Here is a 26,470-nt window from a genome sequence, read left to right on the forward strand (position 1 = left end):
AGACTCAATGATTAACAATGCAGACTGTTCATCTAATATTTGAGGTACTGTATTGCTTAAGACTTTATTGGCTTGTATGTTGACTGGAGAGCCTTAAAGTGTACGCTTTAGTAAAGGAGTTTAATCTTGAACAAAGCTTACCTGAATTTTATGTGTAGATAACTTGAAAGTAATTTTCAACATAGGGCATTGGGAGATGAATTTCCATAAGCCACCATTTCTCATGCATGGATTCAATGGAGGAAAGAGCATAGAGTTGCTGGTCATTGCTTCCTCTCTAATTGTGGAGACCAATAAAAACTGTAAGAAGTCTGTGATAGGATAGAGGTACTCTAGCCAGGAAGAATGCAAAGGAGGCTGTGTAGTCCTCTCTGCCCAGGGGAATTAAGAATCCTTTCTAAAATTTGGGTTTTAAAGCTTTAAAAGGATTTTAAATCCCTTTAAGGATTTAAAATTGTTATCCACTTTTATCTGTAAAGTAGATGTGGGCCAAATTGTCGGAGAAATCCTCTGAAAGCCAGTGTAGGTTGCACTGTCCCTCATCTGCCTTTGGTCACAAGAGAAGGGATAAGAATGTCAATCGCAACTACTTAGAAAAACAACTCAATGAACATGCATGGTTGACTGTCAGTAGTATCTTTTTAGTAAAAGTAAAGGTAAATCAAGAATTTATAAAAGTCATAATTTAGTACTCCTGTTTTAGAAAATATTGCTTCCTAATCGGATGCAGTGGCTCACGCCTGTAATCCTAGCACTCTGGGAAGCTGAGGCAGGAGGATCACTTGAGGTCCAGGAGTGTGAGACCAGCCTGAGCAAGAGCAAGACCCCATCTCTACTAAAAATAGAAAAATTAGCCAGGCGTCGTGGTACACGCCTGTAGTCCCAGCTACTCGGGAGGCTGAGAGGCAGGAGGATTGCTTGAGCCCTGAAGTTTGAGGTTGCTGTGAGCTAGACTGATGTCATAGCATTCTAGCCCTCGAGACAGAGTGAGACTCTGTCTCAAAAAAAAAAAAAAAAAAAAAAGTTGCTTCCACTTTTGATTCATACACATGTGAAAAAAATAGTTAAAAATTATTTTACATTCTTTCTAATTTTAAGGAATTTTTCCCCTCAATTCCTTTTGTATTGCTCACAGATATTAGGTGCATTTGGAGAGAGATAACTTCAGAAACACTTATAGAGATATTGTTGCACTGTTTTAAGTATAAGCTTAAGGATATTTTTCCCCCATCAATCTATTTCTCTTGGAATTTTCAAGAAACTATATGTTGGCCTTATTTATTCTTTGGACAGGTTATTTATCTTTAAGTATGGCTTTTATTTTTATTTCTACCTCCCATTTTCTTTAGGTTTATTTTACTTTCTGGCTTCAGAATTTGAATACTTACTTAAGTATTTATTAATTACAAAGACATTTAAGACTAGATTTTCCTCTGAATTTTCCTTTTACTCTATCTCATTGGTTTTGATATCAAAGATTCTCTATTTTGTTAATTTATAGATAATTCATAACTTTGATTTTCAGTTTTATTAAAAAACTTCTTAATTTACAGACAATTAACTTTACATTATTTCCTTCTAGTCTGTTAGATTATGGGTAATATCATCTTGGAAATTTTTTCTTGGTGGCCAAGAGCATGAGCAATTTATAGTGTTCCTTGGGCTGAGAGAAGAAGGTAAAAAAAGTAGAGTCAGTGATCTAAGAGCTTTATTGAGAATCTCATATGTGGCAAATACTCTTAAAGGAAATTTACCTGAACTGTCTCATTTAATCCTCACCACAGCCTTATGAAGTAGGTATTATTTATTACCATTTTATAAGAATGGAATCTAAGCTACATAGTTGACTATCAGTAAGACAATGATAAAACCTATGGACCACTACATATTCATTAAGTTTGATGTTATTAGATCTTCTGCACTTTTGTTTATATCTACTTAAGCTGTCTAAGGGTTATGTTGAATTTTCAGCTATAGTTTTGGTTTTATTAAGCTGTCCTAGTAACTCTAGGAATTTTTGCTTCATGTATTTTATTTTTATATTGCTTAGTATATGAAGATTTATGGCTATTATATTTCCAGAGATTATGTTATCATTACTTAGTGTCCCTTTTAATCTATTTTTCTTTCTTTTGGCTGGAATTCTTATGTACATATTACCACTTCTGCTTTCTTTTTTTTTTTTTTTTCTCTCTCTCTGTTGCCAGGACTAGGGTGTCATGGCATCAGCATAGCTCACAGCAACCTCAAACTTCTGGGCTCAAGCAATCCTCCTGCCTCAGCCTCCCAAGTAGAATAGCTGGAACTGTAGGCGCACGCCACCATGGCCAGCTAATGTTTTCTATTTTTTTTTAATTTTTTTTATTTTTTCTATTTTTAGTAGAGACAGGGTCTCGCTCTTGCTCAGGCTAGTCTCCAACTCCTGACCTCAAGTGAGCCTCCCGCCTCTTGCTCGCAGAGTGCTAGGATTACAAGGCATGAGCTACCGCACATGGCCTATAAAGAACTTTCTAAATGGAGATAAGATCTTTATGACTTAATTATAACTTTAATGCCTAGAAAGTGGGAAAGTTACTATTTTGTTATATACTTTTTTAGTTTTTTTCCCTAGTTTTTCTTGTTACCTGTTTCTGATCAGCCATATTGAGCTTTTAAGACAGAACCCCAAACATTAAAACATTCTATGTTACAAATCAGAAAACATAGAAATCATTTTTTCAGCAATTGTTAATCTTTTCCCAATTTTAAGGGCCAGAGATATCTGGATTCATTTCTATATAATCTCTTACCAAATTATTCAGTTGTTTCTTTGAAAATATTTGCCCTTTCCTTTCTTTTTTATGGTGTCACTTTAATTCATTCTTATCACAACTCCCATCCAGATTACTGCAATAGCTCCCTAGCTGGTCTCTCTGTTTCTAGTTTCTTTACTTCATCTCCCTCTATATTCAGATTAGTGTTCCTAAATCTTTTGCTATTAGCACAAAAGTATTAGCACAAAAGAATCTGCGTAAGCTCCTGACTAATATGCTATTAGTCTTTTTTGTTCGCCAACATACCTCCCCAGTAAGCTGTCTAGGCCATGCTTATCCACTTTATTGTTCTTTACATGAAAATTCTCAACTGTAAATTTCTCAGTTTTTCTTCTCTCCTATTCTTTCTCCTTTCCCTCTAGGCCTCCAGTTGTACATATAACAAGACCTTTTCCTGTGTCCTCTACATCTCAGGTAACTTCATGTCCCATTTTGTATCTGTTTTTTACCTAAACACACCCAGCCAGTTTATTATAAAGAATATTATAGGGCCAAGCCAGGTGGCTCATGCCTGTAATCCCAGCGCTTTCGGAGTCCAAGGTGGGAGGATTGCTTGAGGCTATAAGCTGGAGACCAGCCCGAGCATGTCTCTAAAATAAAATTATGAAAATTAGCCTGGGGTGGTTATAAGCACCTATAGCCCCAGCTACACGGAGGCTGATGCAGGAGGATCATTTGAGCCCAGGACTTTGAGGTATGATCACACCACTGTATCCCGCCTGGGCAACAGAGAGACACCGTGTCTCAAAAAATAAAATAAAGCATATTATATAGGTGACCAGCCAGGTGAAAAGATGGATAGGGCAAGGTATTGGGGCATGTGGAGCTTCTGTGTCCTTTCTAAGTGTTCCACCCTCCCAGCACCCCTACTGGTATTCAGCAACCTGGAAGGTCATTAGATCTGGTTGTTAAAAGTTTTTATAGGGCCGGGCGCGGTGGCTCACGCCTGTAATCCTAGCACTCTGGGAGGCCGAGGTGGGCGGATCGTTTGAGCTCCGGAGTTCGAGACCAGCCTGGGCAAGAGCGAGACCCCATCTCTACTAAAAATAGAAAGAAATTATATGGACAGCTAAAAATATATATAGAAAAAATTAGCCGGGCATGGTGGTGCATGCCTGTAGTCCCAGCTACTCGGGAGGCTGAGACAGGAGGATCGCTTGAGCCCAGGAGTTTGAGGTTGCTGTGAGCTAAGCTGACGCCACGGCACTCACTCTAGCCTGGGCAACAGAGTGAGACTCTGTCTCAAAAAAAAAAAAAAAAAAGTTTTTATAGAGCTTACTCTCCAGCCCTCCTCCCCCTTCTCAGTGGTTTGAGGGTGTGGCTACAAGTTCCAACCCTCTAATCACTTGGTCTTTCTAGGGACCAGCCCCATCCTAAGGCTATCTAGGGACCCCACCTTAAGTTACGTCCTTAGCATAAACTCAGGTATCATCTGATGAGGCTCCACATGAATAACAAAAGACATTCCTAGCCCTGAGAGGTGGTGTAAGCCTGTAGTCCCATCTCTTTCCGAGACTGAGGCAGAGAATCCCTTGAATCCTGGAGTTTAAGGTTGGCCTGCACAACATAGAGAGACCCTGTCTGTAAAAAAAAAAAAAATTTTAAAAGGAAAAAAGACATTCCCATCACTGTGGAAATTCTGAGGATTTTAAGAGCTTTATGACAGGAACCTGGGACAAAGACCAAATATATTTTTAATTATACCACTACCTCATACTGGTTAGGATGGCCAATATTAAAAAAAAATTTTTAAATACCCCAAAATAAAAAGTGTTGGTGAGGGTCGTGTGTGGTGGCTCATACCTATAATTCCAGCACTTTGGGAGGCCAAGGTGAGGGGATTGATAAGCTGAGACAGGACCATACCACTGCACTCCAGCCCAGACTATAGAGCAAGACCCTGCCTTAAAAAAAAAAAAAAAAAAGAAGTGTTGTCCAGGATGTGGAAAAATTGGAACCCTTGGGCACTGTTTGTGGGAATGTAAAATTGTAAGGCCACTGTGGGTAACAGAATGGCAGTTCCTCAATAGAATTGCTATGATTCAGCCATTCTACTTCTGGATATATACTCCAAAGAATTGAAAGCAAGATCTCAAAGACATATTTGTATACCCATGTTCATAGCAGCGTTATTCACAGTAGCTAAAATAGGAAAGCAGGCTGAGCGCAGTGGCTCACACCTGTAATCCTAGCATTCTGGGAGGCTGAGGTGGGAGGATCATTTGAGCTCAGGAGTTTGAGACCAGCCTGAGCAAGAGTGAGACCCCTGTCTCTACTAAAAATAGAAAAAAAAAATTAGCCGGGCAACTAAAAAAAATAAATAAATTAGCTGGCGTGGTGGCGCATGCCTGTAGTCCCAGCTACTCGGAGGGCTGAAGCAGAAGGATGGCTTGAGCCCAGGAGTTTGAGGTTGCTGTGAGCTAGGCTGATGCCACCTCACTCTAGCTCGGGCAACAGAGTGAGACTCTTGTCTCAAAAAAAAAAAAAAAAAAAATGTGAAAGCAACTCAAGTTTCCATCCATGGATGAATGGATAAGCAAAATGTGGTATATCCATACAATGGACTCTTATTCAGCCTTAAAAAGGAAGAAAGTTTTCTGTAATATGCTACAACATGGATGAACCTTAGGGACATTATGCTAAGTGAAAAAAGCCAATTACAAAAAGACAAATACTGGATGATTCCTGTTATATGAAGCACTTAGTAGTCATCAAAATCATAGAGATAGAAAGTAGAATGGTGGTTGTCAGGAGCTGAGGGAGGGTGGTGGAATAGGGAGTTACTGTTTAATGAAGGCAGAATTTCAGTTTTACAAGATGAAAACAGATTTGGACATGGATGTGGTCATGGCTGAACAACATTATGAATATATTTAGTACCACTGAACTGTTCACTTAAAAATGGTTAAGATGGTAAATTTTATGTGTATTTGACCACAGTTTAAAAAATTGGAAAAAAGTTAGCTTGAAGTTATAACAAATTACAGCTATATTGCATTGTTTTCTGAGAGAAAGAAAAAATACACACCATTTTTGTATGTTAAGAAAAACTTAATAGCCGGGCATGGTGGCGCATGCCTGTAGTCACAGCTACTCGGGAGGCTGAGGCAGGAGGATTGCTTAAAAGAGTGAGACTCTGTTTCAAAAAAAAAAAAAAAAAACTTAATATAGCAATAGCATATTTATCTGGGTAGTATATTATAAATGAAAAGAGACTGGAAGGACAGAGAGGGGCTGTGGAAAAGAGGGAGTTACTTGGAGAAATAAGAAGAAGAAAAAAGAACCATTATATGTGTCTGTCATCTCTCCTTTTTTTCTTGATTTCTTTTTCTTTTTGGTAAGTCTATTCTAACATAACATTTTAAATTTTTTGGAGACAGACTCTCACTACGTTGCACAGTCTAGAGTGCAATGGCTATTCACAGGTGCAATCATTGTGCCCTGTAGCTTTGAACTCCTGGGCTCAAGCGATCTTCCTGCCTCAGCCTTCTAAATATCTAGGACTACAAGCATGCACCAACACGCCTGGCTGTCCTTATTTTATATCCTAATCTTAAAATTCAACCCACTGCTAAAAGTAAAATGGTGCAGCTGCTTTGGAAAACGGTTTGGCAGTTCTTCAAAGCTAAATGTTGAATTATCATATGACCAGGAATTCCACTTTTAGTTATATACCCAAGAGAATTGAAAACATATGTTAACATAAAAACTTATACATGGATGTTCTTAGCAATATTATTTATACCATGCAGAAGTAGAGACAACTTAAATGGCTATCAGCTGATGAATCAGTAAATAAAATGTGCTATATCCAAAAAATGGAATATTATTCAGCTGGGATTTCTTTTTGGTATGATGAAAATATTCAAAAATTAGATAGTGGTGGTGATTGTACATCTTTGAGAATATACTAAAACTTCTCAGTTGTACACTTTAAAACAGTAACTTTTATGGTGTGTGATTTATGTCTCAATCTTTTAGAAAAAGTATGGGAAGTTATCATTTAAGAAATTTTAATGTATTACTTTCTCAACACACTAATTTGGCCTTGCCTCTGGAGTTCAAAAGCTGATCTAGGTCCCTTCCTTCCAAATTATTCTCTATTCCCAGGACTCTTCACTCTAGTTTTCCAAAACTTCCTTGTTACCTTATCCCAGATTTTTTTTTTTTTTTTCATCTTGTTATGGGGGATACAGAATTGCAGGTTACATACGTTGCTCCTGTACCGCCTTTCCCCCCAAGTCAGAGCTCCAGGCGTGTCTGTTCCCCCTCAGATTTTTTTTTTTTTTTTTTTTTTTTTTTTGAGACAGAGTCTCGCTCTGTTACCCAGGCTAGAGTGCCGTGGCGTCAGCCTAGCTCACAGCAACCTCAAACTCCTGGGCTCAAGCGATCCTACTGCCTCAGCCTCCCGAGTAGCTGGGACTACAGGCATGCACCACCATGCCCGGCTAATTTTTTCTATATATATTTTTAGTTGGCCAGATAATTTCTCTCTATTTTTAGTAGAGACGGGGTCTCGCTCTTGCTCAGGCTGGTCTCGAACTCCTGACCTCGAGCGATCCGCCCGCCTCGGCCTCCCAGAGTGCTAGGATTACAGGCGTGAGCCACCGCGCCCGGGCCCCCCCTCAGATTTTTACATGCCTGATTCTTTCATGCTCGTACTGTGTTCTAATGATTTGGGGCCCTCGCATTGCTGTAGCTGCCTTAAGTTCTCTTCTGCAGGTTTCACAAGTTCAAAAATAAGCAAATTTCCTCTTAGCTTGCCCATTCTCCTATCTCAGATGTGTAGTCTCTTTCATATTGGCTTGTTATTTTGAGTTCTTGATATTTTATTTCTACATGAAGTCTGTAGTTTTTTTAAATTGTAAATTCATCTGGCTAAAATTTGTGGGGAAAGGTTATGAGTTTGGCCTGGTAGCAGGTTGCTGATGATCTAAGGCTATGAAACCTTCTCCCAAGGCCGTTCAGCCTTGCTTCTTACCTGTTTCTCGGGGTTTCAATGGTTTTAGACCAGTTTTTAGGTTAATTTCTTGGCTTTTAATTTCCTTATCATGCATGTAGGTAGTATAATTTTGGATCTTATATTTATGTACTTTACCTACTTAGGTATTTGATATTTTGGGAGCAACTTGCCTACCTCTCAACCTTGCCATGATAAATGACAAACCTCCTTCTCCACAATTCTTCTAGCTTCTGTGATCAAGGAGCACTTGGCTCTGGGTCTTTATGCAGGGTATTGGGCTTTTACTTGCCCATAATGTTGAGGTCATGTCTTCCAACCGTTCTCTTGTTCTCATGTGTTTGTTAGAAGAACCTAACCCACATAGGCCTCAGCCCCTTGGTGTCAGTTTTCCCTTCCATCTGTAGTTTTGGCTTTACTCTTTTTCTGGAACCTCGGGCTTCTCAGTTTTTTTGTTTTTAATTTTTTTAATTTAAAAAAAAAAAATTTTGGCCGGGCGCGGTGGCTCTCGCCTGTAATCCTAGCACTCTGGGAGGCCGAGGCGGGTGGATCGCTCAAGGTCAGGAGTTCGAGACCAGCCTGAGCAAGAGCGAGACCCCGTCTCTACTAAAAATAGAAAGAAATTATATGGACAACTAAAAATATATATATAGAAAAATTAGCCGGGCATAGTGGCGCATGCCTGTAGTCCCAGCTACTCGGGAGGCTGAGGCAGGAGGATCACTTGAGCCCAGGAGTTTGAGGTTGCTGTGAGCTAGGCTGACGCCATGGCACTCACTCTAGCCTGGGCAACAAAGTGAGACTCTGTTTCAAAAAAAAAAAAAAAAAAATTTTTTTTTGCGGCAGAGCCTCACTCTGTTGTCCGGGCTAGAGTGCTGTGGCATCAGCCTAGCTCACAGCAACCTCAAACTCCTGGGCTCAAATGATCTTTCTTCCTCAGCCTCCCAAGTAGCTGGGATTACAGGCATTCGCCACCATGCCCGGCTAATTTTTCTATATATATTTTTAGCTGTCCATATAATTTCTTTCTATTTTTAGTAGAGACGGGGTCCCGCTCTTGCTCAAGCTGGGCTCGAACTCCTGAGTTCCAACAATCCGCCCGCCTCAGCCTCCCAGAGTGCTAGGATTACAGGCGTGAGCTACCACGCCCAGCCTGGGCTTCTCAGTTTTTGTAGTGTGGTGGTAGATTCATGTAGTCCCAGCTACTCAGGAGGCTTAGGCAAGAGGATGGCTTTTGAGCCTAGGAGTGCAAGTCCAGTCTGGACAACATAGCAAGACCCTGTGTCTAAAAAAAAAACAAAAAGGAAAAAAAATAGTCAACTATATACATTGTCAGGTAAGAAGGCTCTCTAGGTTGCTACACTTTTGTTGGCAGAATTCCAACCCACTTTCCCCTGTGGTAGTGAAGAATATGTGAAGCTTGCAGTGTGGTGTGATACCAGGCAACCATCTGGTACTATTTTATTTTCCCAAAATGGTCTCCTTTTAGGAAAGGTAACATGTTTATCACTTGACACTTCTTTTTCTCTCTACTTGACAGTTTTTCTCAAAAATAGGAATTACAGTGTGTAATCTGTGTTTTGTAACTGATGTCTCCAAAACCTTAACTGAACTAATAAAATAAGTTTCCTACGTCTGTACGTTCAAATACTTGACCTTGGTACAGGATCACCATTTGCTGTTTTTAACCATAATTGACACGTAATACTTGTTTTATATATTTATGGAGTACAGTGTGCTATTTTGATACATGTATGCATTGTGTAATGATCAAATTAGGATAATTAGCTTATCTATTGCCTCAAGCATTTATCATTTCTTTGTGGTGAGAACATTGCAAATCCTCTCTTCTAGTTATTTTTTCTTTTATTTTTTGAGAGACAAGGTCTCACTGTGTTGCCCAGACTGGAGGGCAATGGCTATTCACAAGCATGATCATGGTACACTACAGCTCCAAACTCCTGGGCTCAAATGATCCTTCTGATCCTCTTGCCTCAGCCTCCCACAGCATGTACCTGGCTTTCTTCTAGTTATTTTGAAATACACAATATCGTTAACTATGATCACCCTACTGTGCAGTAGACACCAGAACTTATTCTTCTTATATATCTGTAAGTTTGTGACACCTGACCAATCTCTCCCCTTCTTGCCTCCCCAGCCTCTGGTAACTACTATTCTATTCTCTACCTCTATGAGATCAGCTTTTTAAAATTCCAGATATGAGTGGATCATGGGGTATTTGTCTTTCTGTACCTGGCTTATTTCACTTAACACAATGTCCTCCAGTTTCATCCATGTTGCCTCAAATGACAGGATTTCATATTCCATTGTTTATATATACCAGTTTCTTTTAACCATGCATCCATTGACGGACATTTAGATTGATTCCATATTTTGGCTATTGTGATTAGTGCTGCAATAAACATGGAAGTATAGATATCTCTTCAACATACTGACTTTATTTTCTTTAGATGGGCTGGATAGATACTCAGTAATGGGATTGCTGGATCATATGGTAGTTCTATTATATTTTTAATTTTTTGAGGAACTTGCATACTGTTTTCCATAATTGCTATACTTGCATGGGGATTCTTGAAACTCAAACTGAAGAGCTTGCCAAAAGTCCTGGGGCATAGGAGTAATGTGATGATGTAATACTTTACTAAGATTAGTCTTTCAGGGGTTTGCCTAAGGTTTACAGCATAAACTAGAAGAATGTAAAGTAACTAAGCAAGTGATTCTCTTCCAGATAAGAAATAAGATCTGGATTACTGTGGTATCTGTGGAAATGAAAATCCAACAAATATAAGATTTTGCATATAAAAAGATTTTGAAAGACTTAGTGACTGACTACTAGTAAAGGGCAGAAAAAAAGGAGAATTCAATTGTAAATCTCTTTTATGTTAGTACCAAATTTCCCTTTATATTCCTTGGAGCACTCAAAGGAGGAATTTTACAAAAAACAAAGCATAAAGTAAACCATATATAGGTTCACTTTGTGAAGGATGAATTTTTTTTTTTTTTTTTTGAGACAGAGTCTCACTCTGTTGCCCAGGCTAGAGTGAGTGCCGTGGCGTCAGCCTAGCTCACAGCAACCTCAAACTCCTGGGCTTAAGCGATCCTCCTGTCTCAGCCTCCCGAGTAGCTGGGACTACAGGCATGCGCCACCATGCCCGGCTAATTTTTTCTATATATATTTTTAGCTGTCCATATAATTTCTTTCTATTTTTGGTAGAGGTGGGGTCTCGCTCTTGCTCAGGCTGGTCTCGAACTCCTGAGCTCAAACGATCCGCCCACCTCGGCCTCCCAGAGTGCTAGGATTACAGGCGTGAGCCACCGCGCCCGGCCTGTGAAGGATGAATTAACTGCCTGGTTGACTGGGCCTAAGGGAACAACAAACTCTGCTGCCTGGGAGGTAACTTTTTCTCCCGTGGGGACCGCACCCTTTTTGACTCAATAACTGTAGTTACATAATCCTTTTAGTGCTACCTGTTGTACAGAAAGTCACTAGAGTCATTGTGCCATTTTATGTTTGCATTGGTAGATACACTGGTGGTAAAATAAGAGCAGTATAATCCTGCAGCACAGTCTTATCTCAGATCTGTTGCTGTGTTGCTTCAGGACCTTGAGCTGTTTAACTCTTTAAAACGTCCTTTTACTTTTTAACATTTGTTAGTGTTCTTTTTAATCAAAATTAGGAAGGTCTGAAAAACATACAAAGGTATGTATGTGTCAAATACTGTCAAACCTACAAATGATAGATCCCAAAAGATAAGTCATCTAATTTCTGAGGGAGTATTTATAGCTAAATCCATTCTTCAATACCACTCTAAGAAACCATCCCTTCAAATGCCAGTAGCAACATCATGCCAACTCCAGTGGCCTCTTTCTCAGTTCTCTTCTTCACCTCTGGAAAATGTTGTGCAGTCTGACCATACCTTTTATATTGAAACTTTTTTCCCCCTTGATTTCAATGAAAACTGCTCAAAAATCATTTTACCTCCTATTTCTCTGATTAGTTCTTGTCTCTATGCATTTCTTTTTTGGTTCTTTATGTATGTATTTTCTGAGGTCTTTCTTATTTTCTTTTTTCTATTGTCTGCCTTAGTGATTTCATCTACTGGTTTTTTTTTTTTTTTTTGAGACAGAGTCTCACTTTGTTGCCCAGGCTAGAGTGAGTGCCGTGGCGTCAGCCTAGCTCACAGCAACCTCAAACTCCTGGGCTCAAGTGATCCTCCTGCCTCAGCCTCCCGAGTAGCTGGGACTACAGGCATGCGCCACCATGCCCGGCTAATTTTTCTATATATATATATATTTTTAGTTGTCCATATAATTTCTTTCTATTTTTGGTAGAGACGGGGTCTCGCTCTTGCTCAGGCTGGTCTCGAACTCCTGACCTTGAGCGATCCACCCGCCTCGGCCTCCCAGAGTGCTAGGATTACAGGCGTGAGCCACCGCGCCCGGCCTTCATCTACTGTTATAGCATAACTATCCCTTTTTGTGGAGAATATCCACTTCTGTCTCCAACCTTAACCTTTACTGTTAGTTTCAGACTGGGCATTTTCAGATTGATATTCTGGTTTTTCTGACTCAACCTATTAAATAAACCAAACTGATAGACTAAAAGTGTTGAACCTCGATCCCAAACTTACATGACATATAAAAATTAATTTGAAATGGACATGAATCCAAATGTGAAAGGTAAAACAAAAATGCTTCCACAAGAAAATGTAGGAGAATATCCTCCTGGCTTGGAGATCAGCAAGAATTTCTTGTTTTGAACACAAAGTGCCAACCATCAAAGATTGATAAGTTGGACTTATTAAAATTAAGAACATCTGGTCATCAAAAGTCTCCTTAAAAGGAATACTATTCGGCAATAAAAAAAATGAACTATTGACACATAACACAACATGGATGAATCTCAAACTAATAATGCTAAATGAAAAAAGCTAGAGAAGAGTACATACTGCATGATTTAATTGATATAAAATTCTAGAAACAGCAGATAGAGATCAGTTGTTGCTTGAGGATAAGGAATGTTAAGGAAGGAGGGATTCCCAAGGGGCCTGAGGAAATATTGGGGGAGTGATGGGTATGTTCACTATTTTGTTTTTTGATGGTTTTACTGTACTGTCAATATGTTTATTGACAAGCTGGGTATGGTAGGGTGTATTTATAGTCTAGCTACTTGGGAGACTGAAGCAGGAGGAGGATTCCTTGAGCCCAGGAGTTTGAGGTTACAGTGAGTTACGATTGTGATGCTACACTACAGCCTGAGTGACAGAACCAGATCCTGCCTCTAGAAAAGAAAAAAAAGAAAAAGAAAAAAGAGGTTATTAACATTTATAACTCAATAAAGCTATTTTTAATGTTAAAATAAAGACCACCAAATGAGAACAAGCAAAGACTATTCAGAGCATGAGAGTCACTTGCATTTGGCAGAGACTCAAAGGCAAACAGAGGAGTTAGTTGGAAAGCTTTATAGTGGAAAGAAGGGAAAGGCTCAGGTATGCCCTATCTGGAGGCTGTTGGCGTGGGGAAGCTGTAGGCAGGCTAACTAGAAGCAGGGCATCCTATGTGATTGGTTGAGGTACATATTTGGCTTTCTCTGGTTGATCTTAAATTGGAAGTAGGGACAAACCTTCCCCAAATTCTAGGGTTTGATTAATACCCGTGTTATAGACCAGTGATTTTTTGTTTTGTTTTTTATTTATGATTAACTCATAATAATTATACATATTTATGGGGTACAGTGTGATGTTTCAATACATTTATAAATTGTGTAATGATCAAATCGGTAATTTGCATATCTAACACCTTAAACATTTGTAATTTCTTCATAAAATATTTTTCTTTAGCTATTTTGAAATATATAGTACATTACTGTTAACTCTAGTCATCCTACTATGAAATAGAACACAGAATTTATTCCTTCTAATTGTAGCTTTGTATCTATTGACCAATCACTCACCATCTCCCCTCCCCTTCCCTCCCCATCCTCTGATAACTACTGTTCTACTTTCTACTTCTATGAGAACAACATTTTAGATTCTGCATGAGTGAAGTCATGCAGTATTTGTTTTTTCTGTGCCTGACTTATTTCACTTAACATAATGGCCGCTAGGTTCATCCATGTTGCTGCAGATAACAGGATTTCATTCTTTTTTATGGCTGGATTGTATTCTGTTGTGTATATTTTCCACATTTTATTTATGCATTCATCTGTTGTTGGACATTTAGGTTGATTACATATCTTGGCTATTGTGAATTGGGCCAACGGTTATAGTTATTGTTTGGCTTCCTTGTTTATTACTGTAGATAATAGGCTGGCCTCCTGGGCTCATTGCTCCAGGTTGTAGGTCAGAGTTCTATTTTTATAGATATAGTCCAGCCATTGGTCGGTTAGTATATTCAGTCTCTCATTAAAAAAAAAAAAAAAAGATTCCATAAGAATTACAAGCCACATCTGGGAGAAGATAGTTGCAGTATGTATATCCAACAAAGTACTTGTATCCAGAATAAATTTTTAAAACTACAACTTAATAAGAAAAGGACAACCCAATTGTAAAAGTGGGCAAAAGGCTTGAACTGGCATTTCACAAAAGAGGATATCCAAATAGCTAATAAGCATGTGAAAAGGTGCTAATAGGGGAAATGCAGTCATCAGGGAAATGCAGATCAGATGAGATGCTCCCACATCTCCACCAGAATAGCTAAAATTAAAGAATAAGCATTACCCAGTGGTGGTATAGATTTGGAGCAACTGGAGCTCTCAAGCACTGCTAGTGGGAATGTAAATTGGTACAGATACTTAAAAACTGTTTGGTAATGTCTCTTAAAGCTAAACACGTGTGCTGTATACTCTGTGACCCAACATTGACACTCCTGGCTTTACCTCTGATAGCAATGAAAGTTTACATCCACTAAATGTCAAGTACAAAAATAAGACAGCTAAAAGCAGGAAACAACCCAAATGTTTATCAAGAGTAGAATTTAGGCCGGGCGCGGTGGCTCACGCCTGTAATCCTAGCACTCTGGGAGGCCGAGGTGGGCGGATCGTTTGAGCTCAGGAGTTCGAGACCAGCCTGAGCAAGAGCGAGACCCCATCTCTACTAAAAATAGAAAGAAATTATATGGACAGCTAAAAAATATATAGAAAAAATTAGCCGGGCATGGTGGCGCATGCCTGTAGTCCCAGCTACTCGGGAGGCTGAGACAGGAGGATCGCTTGAGCTCAGGAGTTTGAGGTTGCTGTGAGCTAGGCTGACGCCACGGCACTCACTCTAGCCTGGGCAACAGAGTGAGACTCTGTCTCAAAAAAAAAAAAAAAAAAAGAGTAGAATTTATTTTTAAAATTTTGGTATATTCATGAAATAGAGTACTACAAACCAATGAAAAAGAATGAACTGCTACATGCAGCAATATAGATGAACCTCACAGGCATAGTGTTGAATAAAAGCCACACACACAAGAGTTAATAGCATTTGATTACATTTATAAGAAATTCAAAACAGGCATAACTAATCTATGGTGATAGAGGTCAGAGTAATAGTTACCTTTTGGTGGATTTATTGACTGAGGAGGATGTAAGGGAGCCTTCTGGAATATTGGAAATGTATCACTTTATCTGGATTGTGATTATATGGGTACATACATATAAAAAAATTTTTTTTGAGACAGGGTCTTGTCCTGTCTCCCAGGCTAGAGTGCACTGTCGTCATCCTAGCTCACTACAGCTTCAAACTCCTGTGTTCCTAGCCATCCTCCTGCCTCAACCTCCCAAGTAGCTGGGGACTATAGGTGTGTGCCATGACACCTGGCTAATTTTTCTATTTTTTGTAGAGACGTGGTCTCCCCTTTGCTCAGGCCGGTCTCCAACTCCTGGCTGCAAGCAGTCCTCCCGCCTCGGCCTCCCAAAGTGCTGGAATTACAGGCCTGAGCCACTGCGCCTGGCCAAAAATATTTATTAAGTTGTACACTCAAGATTTGTGCATTTTATTACATGTAAGTTATACCTCAATAAAAATGTCTTCATGACATTAAAAAAATTTTTTTAACTTATTATTTCCTGTTTCAGCTCTCAGTCTTGTCAATAGACTCTCTCCTTTTGTTTATACCTTCCCTAAAACCATCTCCCCCTCTGGCTTCCCTGTCTTTTATTAAATGAAACCCTTGTAAATTTGCTTCTCAATTACTCAGGTTTAAAACCTTGGAACTCCTTTATCCCCTTTCTTCAATCAGTCTGTAAATCCTATCAGCTCTTCCTTTAAAATATCTCACGTCCATATTGTTTCCAAATCATTTATGTGCTAGAGTTTTAGCCTTGACCAGAAGCCTAAATTATTGCCAAGGACCTAACTGGTTTTCCTGCTTCTCATACTCTAAACTGTTCTACATTATGCCAGCAAAGCTAGCTTTCTAAAGCACCATTTGATCACATTACCACTCTGTTACTTCCTCTCCTCCAAAGCCTTGGGACACTAGGTGCAGATCAGGATGCTAGCATCGTACTCAAGACACTCATGGTCTGGCCCCAACTAGCTGTACTACTTCCCCATCCATGCCCAGGGAATGCTGCAGATCCCTAAGCCCATTTTGCTCTCTATTGCATATACCTCTTTGCTCATGCTCTTCTCTCCTTAAATACACTCTTCATATCAGCCCATCTCAAATCCTTTCAACCTGGTGAGAGGGCATTTATGATGTCCTTCATGGAATCCATGAAACCCTCTGAAATTAAATACAGACATTCCTACATAGGTGCATTTTTCTGGAGAAAGGGCTTCTCTTGTCAATAGAGTCTCAGAAGGGGTCCATGACCCCCAAAAGTTAAATTGATTAGTGATCTTTTGAAATAATGTAAATTAACTCATTTTATGTGTATTTAGCAAAGTTTTTATTTCTTTAAAACTTAGTCCTAAATGTGCTAGGTAATAAAACATCTTTTAATAGATAGGTTATATTTAAAGCTTAAAGTTTTAGATTCAGGTAAAATGTCCTCATCCATTTTTTAGGTTCCTAGGTATAGCTCTATGTGGAATTTATTTTCCTCAAGAGATAGTATCTTAATATTTTTCACTTTGGTATTTTTAGTTAAAGGAAATTTTTTTCCTCCCACTCCCACATGACTTTATAAACTAGTAGACAATACCATCTCTGTATGCTTTGATGTAACAGTCCCCTTTTAAAGATACTAGTTACATTTTTCATCACTTTTTTTTTCTGTTGTAGATTCCTATAGGCAATGGAAACTGATCTCAATTCCCAGGACAGAAAGGACCTGGACAAGTTTATTAAATTTTTTGCCCTTAAGGTAATATGTCCATTCTCTTGAGCCTAGAACTGTTAGAAATAACTTCCATGCTTCTCCCTTTTGAGAACTCTCTTTGGAAATACAGCATAACAGCTTGCAGCTTGCCCATTTTAAGGGATACTTCTGTCTGTTGTAAACCAAACTGTGAGGTATGGGGGCGGTTTTGGGGGTGTAACTGAAAAGTAGCTTCCAATTTTCCACAGCTACTTGTTCAAAATTTTTCTTTGCAAGGCTGTTTTGCAGAAATGTCAAACTGTTATGCCAGGTTATTGGCACTGTATGTTTGCTTGGGGTGGGAACAAAAACGATGAACTGGACTGGGCAGCATTTTGAGCATCTTTCCCTAACCTTCAACTAACCCTGAAATGTCCAACTATTATCTATTGTTCCCTTCCTTGTAAGTGGGGAATTAAAACTGAATTCTGAATGCTTATTTTCCTAAATCTAAAAATCGTTTTTACCTGTATCACTTCTTCCTCTCAACCATTGCCATGCTGGAACAATTCATGTAGTTGATTTTACTTGAAAATTATATGGAAAACTTTTGCCATATGGGCCAAATGATATGAATAATTGTGGAATTTTTGTTTTAAATTTACTGTGGTGACATAAGTTTGTGGCAGTGAATATTTAAACCCACAGTTGGATTTCTTTCTTTATGAACGTCACAGCCACCATGTGCAGCTTTTCTTCTGCCATATGAGAGTATTACAGATTCCAAGCCTCAAACTATAATTCTTCTCATTGGTTGACACTGTATACTCAGGAATGTTTACAATATTATTTTTTGTATGACGTGTTTATTTTGATCTATCATTAAACATTTAAAATTCTACCCTTTCCTAAAGTATAGTTATGATTAATTGGCATCTTTTAAACCCTGTATTGGGAGAATTTTAACCTTGATCAGGAGACAAATCAGTTAAGACTTTTCATCTTTGTTTGCATTTTTTAGACCGTCCAAGTGATTGTCCAGGCTCGACTTGGTGAAAAGATTTGCACCCGTTCATCTTCATCCCCAACTGGTTCAGATTGGGTAAAATTCCTATTCTTTGCTAAGGGGTATACTGTGGTGTTTGCCACAGGAATGAACGTAAAGTTCTCAAGTGCAATAATAAGGATAATTATAGTATTAATAACATTAGAGTATCTAATCCCATTTGATCTGCTTTCTTGGAAAGAACATTCCTGTCAAATATTAGTCCTGAATTTATTTGATTCTTGACTTTCTGCTATGAGAGGTGAAAAGCTTAGTCCTTAGAAGACAAAAAGAATATCATCTTAGCTAATCTCTGTAATAGGTAAGCTTTTTCAACCCGAGATTGGGGCATTGATGTAGGACTGTCTCTTATGGGGAAGCCAGAAGTAAATGAATGTCTTCCTTAATCAGCCAGAGCAATGCCTGTATTACCCAACATACTAATTTCCATACTGTTTTCCATAATGTTCCTTGTAAGTGTTTCATGAAAAAGTCCCTTTGTCTTCTAGTTCAATTTAGCAATCAAAGACATCCCAGAGGTTACACATGAAGCAAAGAAGGCACTGGCAGGGCAGCTGCCTGCTGTCGGGAGGTCTATGTGCGTGGAGATCTCACTCAAGACTTCTGAGGTATGATTATGGCCAGAATGGTGTCTTAACTTGGTGCTCAAGGTTCTTCATATTTTAAGTCCAACTCATTTCTTAGCCTTATTCTTGCTCCTTCCCTCTCTGAACTTCTCATCATTCTCTGAAGGGGTTGTGGTTTTTTTAATTTATTATTCCACATGGAATAGACTGTTCATATGACGTATGTATACTCATCTTTCAAGACTCACATGCTCTAGAAAATCTGCTTTTAGTGAGAGAGGTAACTGCTCTCTTTACCTAGGATGTCTTATGGTGCTTTGATTATATTTCTAGAGTATAACTTGCTGTATTATAATTTTTAAAAACATGTTTGTTCACCTTATTCCATGTTTGGATTGAGGCAGATATTGTTACTTTTATGTTTATTAATCTTTTTCCACTAATAGATTGTGAGGCTGTATGGTATAATAAAAGGTAAATGAAGTTTGGAGCTACGCACAGCCAAGTTGACATCCCAGCTGAGTGACTTTCTAGTCAAATTAGTTAACCCCTCTACCACTATCACAACCAAACTAGCACGATTCTTCATGGTCTTGCATGACTATGATATTTTTTCACTTAATCCTTATTTGTAAAGTGTCTAAGATAGAGTAGGCAATCAACACATGTTCTAACTGCTTTTTTCTTTCTTTCTTTCTTTCTTTTTTTTTTTTTTTTTTTTTTTGAGATAGAGTCTCACTCTGTTGCCTGGGCTAGAATGCTATAGCATCAGCATACCTCATAGCAACCTCAAAGTCCTGAGCTCAAGCATCCTCCTGCCTCAGCCTCCCAAGTAGCTGGGACTACAGGCATGTGCCATCATGCCCAGCTAATTTTTTCTATTTTTTAGCTGTCCATATAATTTCTTTCTATTTTTAGTAGAGACAGGGTCTGGCTCTTGCTCAGGCTGGTCTTGAACTCCTGACCTCAAGCTGTCATTCCCACCTCGGCCTCCCAGAGTGCTAGGATTACAGGTGTGAGCCACCACACCCGGCCTAACTGCTTTTCTTGTTGAAGTCAGCAGCCATGCTACATCTTATATATCTTTGTAGTTCTTCAAGTTCTTTATGAAATGAGGCAGGATATAAATATATAATCACCTCTTTGTCCTCAGGGTCCTGTATAGTGCCTGCGATGGCACATAGTAGGCTTTTAAGAATTCTTATTGAATGAATGATATCAATATTTATTCAACATAAACCCTACTATCTAATAAAACAAATCTTCTTGTTCATTTTTATTGAATTGCCAGCTTATACTATGAACTGTTTTCCTAGTGATCCATAGAGAGTCTAAAAGAAATCTCTAGAACTCTTTTCTCTCCCAAGCATATGTGAAATCTGATTATAGTCTGTTCTGATTGTCCTAGAGAAACCACATCAAGATACTAGTCTTGTCTCCCTAGTATCTAGTTATTCCCTAGTTCTTAGGGGGAGATTTAAAATTAATCATGACATTAAAAGATAACAGTGTGATAAGAAGGATATATATTAAGGATACGTTTTAAAATTTTATTTAGAACAAGTAAAAGTCAGTTCTTATTCCAAAACCTCAGTCTTACTCCCAAATCTAAGAAAATAGTCCTCTCCCAACTGATTAGTAAAAAAGTTATTTGTGTTTAAAGATACATGACTGTCTTTTCCACCAAGTGACACACAGGAGTATTGTAAGGTTGAGGGATTCTAGCTTTAGTCATTTGTTTTTCTTTCCCACCTGCTAGGCTATGTCTGTTCAGAATAACACATAGGAAGGCTGAACAGTTTGGCTACAGATAACAGGCAGCTAAAAGATTTTTAAGTAAAGAGCTTGTTAAGGTGACAAGTTTTTCTAAACTGTGGGTGTCACCTAAAAATATCCCCCATAGAATTGGAGGAAAAGGCTATTTTCCTTCATTTGGAAAGTGTTGGCCTTTCTGAAGAACAGTTTGGAAATACATACTAAAAGTCTTAAAAGCATGTATACTCTTTGACCTAGTAATTCTTTTTTGTGAGATGGGGTCTCTGTGGCCTAGGCTAGTGTGCGGTGGCATCATCATAGCTCGCTGAAAGCTCAAACTTCACATGAGCCACCGTGCCCAGCCTTAACCTAGTAATTCTAATTCTGGAAATTTGCTTGAAGAAATTAATTAAGGATGTGTACAAAGTTTTGGTCTCAAGGCTGTTTTTCACAATGTTGTTTGTAGTAGTGAAAATTAGAGGGCGCCAAAAAAAAAAAAAAAAAGAAAGAAAATTAGAAACAACCTGGATGTTCAAAAATAGAGAGACTGGTTGGATAAAATGATAGTCATATGGTAGAATACTGTGCATCCATTAAAATGATTTAGAATTTTTAATTATGAGGAAAATCCCATGGTGTATTTATTAAGGAAAAAAAGCAAGTGTTAAAAATCCAATATATACTGTGATCCCACTTTTATTTATACCTTTCAATATTTTTATACTGAGTATGTAGTGCTTTGTAATAAAAAATAATTTCTAAAAACTGAACTATTTCTCAATTGTCCTATCTATAGGGAGATTCCATGGAGCTGGAAATATGGTGTCTTGAAATGAACGAAAAGTAAGTGCTCTGTCTTAGGGTCCTTGGTTGTGGTTGCTGAGGATAAAGCAGATGACATCATGTGAAAAGGAGGCCTTTGTTTTCAGAGTCATGGAGGGCATTCTGACCGCTTAACAAAGCCAATAGGTCTTTGCTAGAATTTGCTTCATGCTTGGCTTCCAGCCTAGGCACAGAGATGACCTTCGGAGGGAGCGTCAGTCCAGAGAGACTCAGACACCGCAGGGAAAGGAGCAGCATAGAAAGCTGAAAAGGATTTGTTGTTTTCCCAGAGTACAGATAGTTCTCTGATTAAATCCCTTAGGAACTCTTGTAACATGACTACTCTATTTTGTCTGTTTTCTGTATGGCAGCCATCCAATAAGATTTCCCCTCACTGCTCCTTTTTACAGACTGTGTTGGTCAAGGATTGGAAATGCATGTTATTTCCCTCCCCCATTTTCTTCTTTCAAGGCAGATTAGCTTACCTCCTGCCTGAAGCTTCTGTTTTCAAGAAGAGTATATAGGAAAATTGAGGAAATATCAACACATCAAAAGAAAAATCTTAGTGATAAGTATGTGTGGTGCGGGCATTATTTTTCTTTCTTAAATGAAAAGCAATTGCCAGGTTACGGTCCAAAATTTTAGTACCAAACAGACTTTCCTCCAGATTTCATGTTAGATTATAGAGGCAGCTCATAAGATAGTACATTGATACTATGTTTGCACCCCCAGTATGTATAATTTATTGTTTTCAAATGTGCTGCTTTATTTTTTAGAAAGGTAACTACTTCAAAGCTAGAAAAAACTATATTGAGTGCCTTTTGGTGCTCATCTGCCTGTGTCTAGTGCATGAGAAAGTAAAACTTTGGCTTACTTCAACAATCTATTAATAAACCAACAAAGAATTCTAGTTACATCTTTAGTTCAGAGTATGTTTTAATAATAAATTTAGTTTTGTATAGTTCCAGTACTTAATAGGAGAATGCTGACTGTATCTGTGTGCTCCTCAGGTGTGATAAAGAAATCAAAGTGTCCTACACCGTGTACAACAGACTGTCTTTGCTGCTGAAATCTCTCCTTGCTATAACTAGGGTGACACCAGCCTACAGGCTCTCCAGAAAACAAGGGCATGAATATGTCATATTATACAGGTAAACAGCATAGATGCTCATCTTGATTCACTCATCAGCCTCATCACTTTGCATATTGTCTGACTGGGACTCAGGTGTTGTGATTGTGTTTTGGACAGATGGTTGGTTGGATGGTTGTTGCTATAGCTTTAGTATGATCACTGTCTTGCTTCCCTTATGAACCTCAGCCTTCCAAAGCCACCAGGTTCATTTCCTTTTGTCTCTGCAGTCATGATTTCTATGGAATGGATTTTGAGCTACTACTGATATACATCTCAAAGCTGGAAAAGGAACTTAAGACTTTGAAGGCCGGGCGCGGTGGCTCACGCCTGTAATCCTAGCACTCTGGGAGGCCGAGGCGGGTGGATCGCTCAAGGTCAGGAGTTCGAGACCAGCCTGAGCAAGAGCGAGACCCCCGTCTCTACTAAAAAAAAAATAGAAAGAAATTATATGGACAACTAAAAATATATATAGAAAAATTAGCCGGGCATAGTGGCGCATGCCTGTAGTCCCAGCTACTCGGGAGGCTGAGGCAGTAGGATCACTTAAGCCGAGGAGTCTGAGGTTGCTGTGAGCTAAGCTGACGCCACGGCACTCACTCTAGCCTGGGCAACAAAGTGAGACTCTGTCTCAAAAAAAAAAAAAAGACTTTGAAAAACAAGCTATCCTGGGAGGATTGCACAGTCTTATGTATTCCAGGGTTAAATTAAAAGTTTTTCTGTGACAAACTGCTAATTCAATTTAAGTTTTTAATTAGATATAAAGAACTGGTCAACAGTGTGAGTATTTTCCTTGGAGTATTTCACCTGCCCACAATTTGTTGAGTGTCTTTTTAGTGCAGGTGTTGTGCCAGGTGCAGAGAAGAACTATAAAGAGGCCCTGCATTCTAATGTGCCCTGTGTTTCTAATCTAATGGGGGAAACAGTTTGATGCATGATTATAATAAAAAGCAGGATTTGACAACTATATAGCAGAATCAGGAAAAAGGTATTGAGAGAACACAGAGGATAGAAAAGTTTATTCTGGCTGGTGGAAACAGGATAGGCCTCATGGAGAAAGTAGCATTTGAGCTGGAGTATGAGACAAAGAGAATTTCAGATGGTAAAAGTGAGGGAGAGGCCGGGTGCGGTGGCTCACGCCTGTAATCCTAGCACTCTGGGAAGCCGAGGAGGGCGGATCATTTGAGCTCTGGAGTTTGAGACTAGCCTGAGCAAGAGCAAGACCCTGTCTCTACTAAAAATAGAAATAAATTATATGGACAGCTAAAAAAAAAAAAAAAAAATATATATATATATATATATATATATATAAATTAGCATGGTGACGCATGCCTGTAGTCCCAGCTACTCGGGAGGCTGAGGCAGGAGAATTGCTTGAGCCCAGGAGTTTGAGGTTGCTGTGAGCTAGGCTGATGCCACGGCACTCTAGCCCAGGCAACAGAGTGAGACGCTGTCTCAAAAAAAAAAAAATAGTGAGGGAGAATAATCATTTCAGATGGAGAGTACAAAGTTGGCAAGGCATAGAAATAAGGGACAGGGTAAGAGCTGCCCAATGGACCAGAATGGTGGAGTACAGGGTATGTGTGTAAGAAAGTGGAGAGTAGAGCCTGGAAAGCCAGGGGTCCCAAATCACCCAGACACCTTTCTTTTGTATTAGTCATGAGCCATTGGTTTTAGCGTTTGGATTTACACGTATAGACCTGATTTTGAGAAGAATTAATATAGCAGGATGGAGGGACCAAGGAGGAGACACTTTTAGCTAGTTCTGTTGAAACAATGCAATACCTGTGAATTGTTATTATCATCCTTTAACTTTCTTAGCAATAACCTAGCAGCTCTAACCATGTTTATTTTTCCAAGTCTTTAATAAATTTTTGTTGTCTTCTCTGTAGTCCTTCTAGGTTTCAATTTGAGTTTTCCGTCTGAAAATTACTAGACTTTTATTCAGATATAATAGAAAGATCACTTTCTCTTAACTCTGATTTACCTATGCTACGTCTCCTTCCCTTTGGTTCTTATATAAAAATAAATAAATAAGTAAAATAAGTTTGCTGATCTCTGCTTTATGGTGTATTTTGTGTCTCTTATCTATAATTACTTTTCTTTCTTTTAAGAGTCAGGGTCTCGCTCTATCACCCAGGCTGGAGTGTAGTAGCACGATCATAGCTCACTGCAGTCTCTAATTCCTGGCTTCAAGCGATCCTCCTGCCTCAGTCTCCCTAGTAGCTAGGTGAATAGGCCTGCACTACCACACTTGGCTAAATTTTTTTATTTTTGTGTAGAGTTGGGGGTTTTGCTATGTTCCCCGGGCTAGTCTCTAACTCCTGGCCTCAGGCGATCTTCCTGTGTTGGCCTCCCAAAGTGCTGGGATTACAGGTGTGAGCCACCACACCCAACCTATAGTTATTTGGTGGATGTATTTCAGATGTTTATGTACATTTCTTTTTTTCTCATACCAGCATATAATCTGTGAGACCTAGGATTCAAATTTGTCCTTATTTCATCCCTTTATACATTGTTGGAGCTTAGTATTTATTGAATAAACCCATGTACATGTTTAATTTTTAACAATATTACTTGGACAAAATAAGAAAATGCATTTTAGGTGTTTTGAGTTCAGACTTTTTGCTAACATAGATAGGCCTTTCCACGGAGATTCATGGGAAGCTTCTACTATGTTTATATTTTTATTTTTTCAGAATAATCTTGCCTAGTTAATTATTCTATGGTAGAAAAGATTTTCCACTTTCTTAACCCATTTACTTTGGAATGACTTGTGACAAGCCTAAAGAGCTCCCCATAACTGAAGACTACTCATCAAAATCTGTTACCTTCCAGTAGCAGTTCCAGACCTATTGGCTAATTTTATTTATATATTCTTTATTTCCCAATAGGTATACTTTTAAAATACTTTTGCAGGAGCAGAGAAGAAATTTTAATAGCAGTGTCCACTTAATTATTACTTTCCTCATTTCTTAACCAGCCTACTTCTATGTACATCTCCATGCCTGCAGTTTAACTGAAGTAGTCGGGAACGTTAATGCTCTGTCAGGAGAGGTGTTCATGCAGATGCAGAAAGAAGGGTTTGTTTATTTTGTTTCTGGGTGTTTTGGCTATCGAGTCTCTCAGAGTAAAGTATAAGGTAACGTTTTTTTGCTTTCTTTCCTACAGGATATATTTTGGGGAAGTTCAGCTGAATGGTTTAGGAGAAGGTATGTTACAAGGCTGAAAAACATTCGTAGTGTTAAGAGCTCTCCTGACTTCAGAGATGAGCGTGGTTGCCACCTGTAATCATATGTAGTTTTACTATGTATAATACAAGTAAAGATAAGAATGCATGTAGGTGGCCCAGGGAACTGCCAGGGATAACCAGATAATTTTCCCAAAAGTTCCAAGAATTCAGTCTTCTTTCTTACTCTTTATGTAATAGTTTTGTTTTCCTAATTTTCTACAATGAGCATGTTAAATGTGTCTGATCAACACCCTCAACTTTGAAACATTGAAAGTGAAACCAAGAAATCCAGGGAGTCTTTGTTGGAAGTGTCACCTGCAAGGCCCTGTCTGTTCTCTGTACTTAGTTCTGGAGTAGCAGCTTGGGTGTAGTGTGTTTACTTCATAAATTGAGGTGTTTGTGTAACAGATTCCTAGTGCTCCTTCACTGTCTTGTTTGGCATGTGACATATCTGGGCGGGGCTGGTTAGAATTTCTCAGGCTTTAGAACTAACAATTATTTTATCTCTTTCAAGGTAGTTTTATCTGGAAATAGAATGCTATTTCCCCTGCCAATATTAGCTCAATGTAGAATAAATTGACAAGGAAAATACACACACACACACACACACACACACACACACGTATACATGAAATTGAGGCTGCTTCACTGTTAAGTGGGTAATGCCAGAGATTATACAATAGGATGAATGATTCAAGGAAAGACAGACTAGGGGCAGTGTCAGTATTCTCTGCAAAAAACCTAACAATTTCTCTCTTCTAGGCTTCCAGACAGTTCGTGTTGGGACAGTGGGCACCCCTGTGGGCACCATCACTCTTTCTTGTGCTTATAGAATTAACTTGGCATTCATGTCTACCAGGTGAGGAAGGGTGCTGGA

The 26,470-nt window shown here is 38.8% G+C and overlaps 1 protein-coding gene across 3 annotated transcripts in view; it reads left to right on the forward strand.

The window, feature by feature from the left end:
• Window positions 1-26,470, forward strand: part of ATG13 (autophagy related 13) — a 45,786-nt gene that overhangs the window by 3,955 nt on the left and 15,361 nt on the right. For all 3 annotated transcript variants that reach the window (XM_069471296.1, XM_069471297.1, XM_069471298.1), the window contains exons 3-10: window positions 3,176-3,227; window positions 17,008-17,089; window positions 18,045-18,125; window positions 18,578-18,697; window positions 21,207-21,253; window positions 22,243-22,383; window positions 25,533-25,573; window positions 26,356-26,452. In XM_069471296.1, the coding sequence (XP_069327397.1) occupies window positions 17,021-17,089; window positions 18,045-18,125; window positions 18,578-18,697; window positions 21,207-21,253; window positions 22,243-22,383; window positions 25,533-25,573; window positions 26,356-26,452 (596 nt within the window). In that variant the 5' untranslated portion in view covers window positions 3,176-3,227; window positions 17,008-17,020. The remainder of the gene's footprint in view (window positions 1-3,175; window positions 3,228-17,007; window positions 17,090-18,044; window positions 18,126-18,577; window positions 18,698-21,206; window positions 21,254-22,242; window positions 22,384-25,532; window positions 25,574-26,355; window positions 26,453-26,470) is intronic.

This window comes from Eulemur rufifrons, chromosome 6 (assembly GCF_041146395.1).
Source record: "Eulemur rufifrons isolate Redbay chromosome 6, OSU_ERuf_1, whole genome shotgun sequence".
Classification (NCBI taxonomy): domain Eukaryota; kingdom Metazoa; phylum Chordata; class Mammalia; order Primates; family Lemuridae; genus Eulemur; species Eulemur rufifrons.